At 63.2% G+C, this 3,828-nt stretch overlaps 1 protein-coding gene across 1 annotated transcript; it reads left to right on the top strand.

The window, feature by feature from the left end:
- The first annotated feature begins 1,260 nt into the window (after positions 1-1,260).
- Positions 1,261-3,828, top strand: LOC137483340 (protocadherin alpha-8-like). Its single transcript, XM_068206329.1, has one exon. The coding sequence runs from the start codon at positions 1,261-1,263 to the stop codon at positions 3,826-3,828; it is 2,568 nt and encodes an 855-aa protein (XP_068062430.1).

The raw sequence follows: 3,828 nt of genomic DNA, 5'->3' as shown, positions 1-3,828 counted from the left end.
GAATCTCGGCAAGTAAAAAATCAAGCAAGGAGGAAAGAGAGAAATAAGGAAAGAAGGGATGACAGGAGATTATAAGCATGCACCAGCACTTTCTCTACAAGCTCTCTGCAGTCGAGGACCTCTGTATCCTCGGTACTGAGGAACCCTGTGCAAGCCTCGATGAGGAGTAATGAGGAACAGGAATAAGAGATTTTGGGTAACTGTATATCTGCACTCGTAGGGAGACTGATGTAGTCGTGTAGAAAATATTGTATTGAAAGAGAATAGGCAAAAGGGGAAGAAGAGACAGTGAGGGAAGGACAAGGAAAAGTAAAGAAAAAAAGAAAAGAAAACAAAAAAAAAAAAGAATGAGAACGCAACGGAGAGAAAAAGAAAAAAAGAAAGATTAAGCATTAAATAAGTTTGTTAGCATACAGCAGTGTTATCTCTGTACACAAATAGGTGGGATGAGATGGGGGAGAGATAGAAAAAAAGAAAGAAGAAAGATATAAAAGAAGAAAGGTTACGAGGAGGAGAAATCAAGGGGTATGTCAAGGACATTACCAGGATACACGGACGTTCTTTTCTAACGCTGAGTGCAGTTGGTCTCCTGTGCTCTCCACATTGGCTCCTGTCTCGTGGAAAGGAGATGATGCCCTGAAATGAGAGCTCATGGCTCCTACATTGATTGCCTCGATCACTCCATGGGAGTTCACCGGCAACTTGGCAAAAGAGTTTTAAAAGAGACGGATGGAAATAAAAGATAAAGGGCGGTAAAAATTGGACAGGCAGGGAAAGAAGAAATACAGAAAAAAGAGAAGAAAGAAACGAAAGAGAAGAAAGAACAAAGAGAAGGAGGAGCAAAAAAAAAGGATTAAAATGAGGGAATTGAGTGAAGAAAGCAACATGAAGAAAGAAAGACGAAGTAAGAACGAGATAAGAAGGATTGTTTGCAAGGAAACAGCGAGCGACACAAAACATGAATAATAAGAAGAAATAGAATCAGGGTAGGAAAAACAGCAGAGCAGAGGGCCTTAACGGAGCGGAGGCAGAGGCGCTGCGGCGGAGCGTGTGAGGCGGCGGAGCAGCGCACGGTGTCGCTGCAGGCTCAGGAACGGCGTGTGGGCGGCTCCGCCCCGGTGCGGTGGAGAGCCCGGCTGTGAGCGCGGGGGGGCGGCGCGGGCCGGGCAGCAGAGCCGGTGCGTCCGGGCGGCGGCGGGGAGCCGTGCGGGGCCCGGGCCGGGGCCGGCAGCCAGAGCGGCGGCCAGAGCGGCGGCGGCGATGGGCGAGCGCTGGTGTGCGGTGATGCGGGTGCTGGTGCTGCAGGCGGCCTGGGCGCTGGCGGGCGGGCAGGTGCGCTACTCGGTGCCGGAGGAAGCCAAGGCCGGCACGGTGGTGGGCCGTCTGGCGCAGGACCTGGGCCTGGAGGCGGGCGAGGCGGAGGCGCGGCGGCTGCGGCTGGTGGCGGCGGGCCGGCGGGCGAGCGTGGAGGTGAGCGGGGCGAGCGGCGCGCTGCTGGTGAGCTCGCGGCTCGACCGGGAGGAGCTGTGCGGCAAGAGCGCGCCGTGCGCGCTGCGCCTGGAGGTGCTGCTGGAGCGGCCGCTGCGCGTCTTCCATGTGGAGCTGGAGGTCACCGACATCAACGACAATGCCCCCATCTTCCCCGCCGCCCGAAAAAACCTCAGCATCGCGGAATTATCTGTGCCGGGGTCTCGTTTCCCACTGGAGGGCGCGTCGGATGCGGATATCGGAGCGAACGCGCAGCTCTCCTACACACTCAGCCCCAGCGAGCATTTCTCTCTGGATTTGCAAAAATCGAATGAGCGAAATCTTCTACCCGAACTTGTTTTAACGAAACCTCTGGACCGCGAGACGATTCCCGTTCACTGGTTGGTGCTGACGGCGACTGACGGGGGCCGGCCGTCTCTGACAGGGACAATGGAGCTGGTGATCTCCGTGCTGGATGCAAACGACAACGCGCCCCAATTCAACCAGTCGGTGTATAAAGTGCAGCTGCTGGAGAGCGCTGCGGTGGGGACGCTGGTGGCGAGGATGAATGCCACGGATCCGGATTTAGGAAGTAATAGCGAAATGATCTTTACAGCAACCAGCTTCATTCCCCCGAGTGGAAGAGATATAATTTCCATCAACCCGAAGACAGGGGAGATTCACCTCACAGCAGCTCTGGACTTTGAAGAAGTCAGTATATATGATTTTCGTATCGAGGTGAGAGACCAAGGGACACCTCCACTCTCCAGTCACTGCAGCGTGGAGCTGGAGGTGGTGGACGTGAACGACAACGCGCCGGAGGTGTGGGTGACGTCGCTGTCGGTGCCGGTGCCGGAGGACGCGTCGGTGGGGACGGTGGTGGCCCTGCTGAGCGTGTCGGACCGGGACTCGGGGGAGAACGGGCGCGTGCGGTGCTGGGTGTGGCCGGCGTCGCCGTTCGGTCTGGAGGCGACGTTCGCGGGCTCGTACTCGCTGGTGCTGCGCGAGGCGCTGGACCGGGAGCGGGTGTCGGAGTACGAGGTGGAGGTGCGTGCGGAGGACGGCGGGGCGCCGGCGCTGCGCGCCAGCCGCGGGCTGCGGGTGCCGGTGTCGGACGTGAACGACAACGCGCCCGCGTTCGCGCAGGCCGTGTACACGGTGCTGGCGCGGGAGAACAACGCGGCGGGCGCGGAGCTGGCGCGGCTGTGGGCGCGGGACCCGGACGAGGCGGGCAACGGGCGCGTCAGCTACTCGGTGTGGGAGGGCGGCGTGGGCGGCGGCGGGGCCGCGGCGTCGTCGTCGTCGTCGTCGGGGGTCGGCGCGGGCGGCGGGTGGCGGTCGGCGTCGAGCTACGTGTCGGTGGACGCGGAGAGCGGGCGCCTGTGGGCGCTGCAGCCCCTGGACTACGAGGAGCTGCAGGTGCTGCAGTTCGAGGTGCGCGCGGTGGACGCGGGGGAGCCGCCGCTGTGCGGCAACGCCACGGTGCAGCTCTTCGTGCTGGACGAGAACGACAACGCGCCGGCGCTGCTGCCGCCCGCGGGCTCGGCAGCGGAGGCGGGCGCCGCGGCGGCCGAGGCGGCGGCGGGGGCGGGCTGGGGCTCGGAGTCGGGCACGCTGTGGGCGTGGGCGGCGTGGGGGGCGCCGGCGGGGCAGGTGGTGGCGAAGATCCGCGCCGTGGACGCCGACTCGGGCTACAACGCGTGGCTGCGCTACGAGCTGTGGGAGCCGCGGGGCAAGGGCCCGTTCCGCGTGGGGCTCTACAGCGGCGAGGTGAGCACGGCGCGGGCGCTGGACGAGGCGGACGGGCCTCGCCAGAGGCTGCTGATCGTCGTGCGCGACCACGGCGAGCCGGCGCGCTCGGCCACGGCCACGCTCAGCGTGTCGCTGCTCGAGGCCGCCGAGGCGGCGCTGGCCGCGGGATCCTCGTCGTCGTCGTCGTCGTCGTCGGTGTCGCGGTCGGCAGTGGGCGTGGAGCTCGGCCCCGGCGCGGCGAGCGCGGCGACCAACGTGTGGCTGGTGGTGGCCATCTGCGCGGTGTCGAGCCTGTTCCTGCTGGCCGTGGTGCTGTACGGGGCGTCGCGCTGGGCGCCGCGGGCGGCCGTGCTCTCGGGGCCCGGGCCCACGACGCTCGTGTGCGCCAGCGAAGTGGGCAGCTGGTCGTACTCGCAGCGCCACAGCCGCAGCCTGTGCGTGGCGGACGGCGCGGCCAAGAGCGACCTCATGGTTTTCAGCCCCAACTTCCCTCCGCCGCCGCCCGGCCCCGCGCCCAAGGACTCGCAGCCGGAGCCCTCCGCTCTCCTCGACACGGTCAGTGGTCCTGCCTTCATTCCCTTCTCTGCACCTTTTCATCCGCCCCCTTGA

This window comes from Anomalospiza imberbis, chromosome 15, assembly GCF_031753505.1.
Source record: "Anomalospiza imberbis isolate Cuckoo-Finch-1a 21T00152 chromosome 15, ASM3175350v1, whole genome shotgun sequence".
NCBI classification, from domain to species: Eukaryota; Metazoa; Chordata; class Aves; order Passeriformes; family Viduidae; genus Anomalospiza; species Anomalospiza imberbis.
Note: the sequence above shows the minus strand (reverse complement) of the source record. Positions and strands in the feature narration are given on the sequence as shown.

Excerpts from the sequence above, each read along its gene's own strand:
- LOC137483340 (XM_068206329.1), top strand. The coding sequence starts at position 1,261 with ATGGGCGAGCGCTGGTGTGCGGTGATGCGGGTGCTGGTGCTGCAGGCG.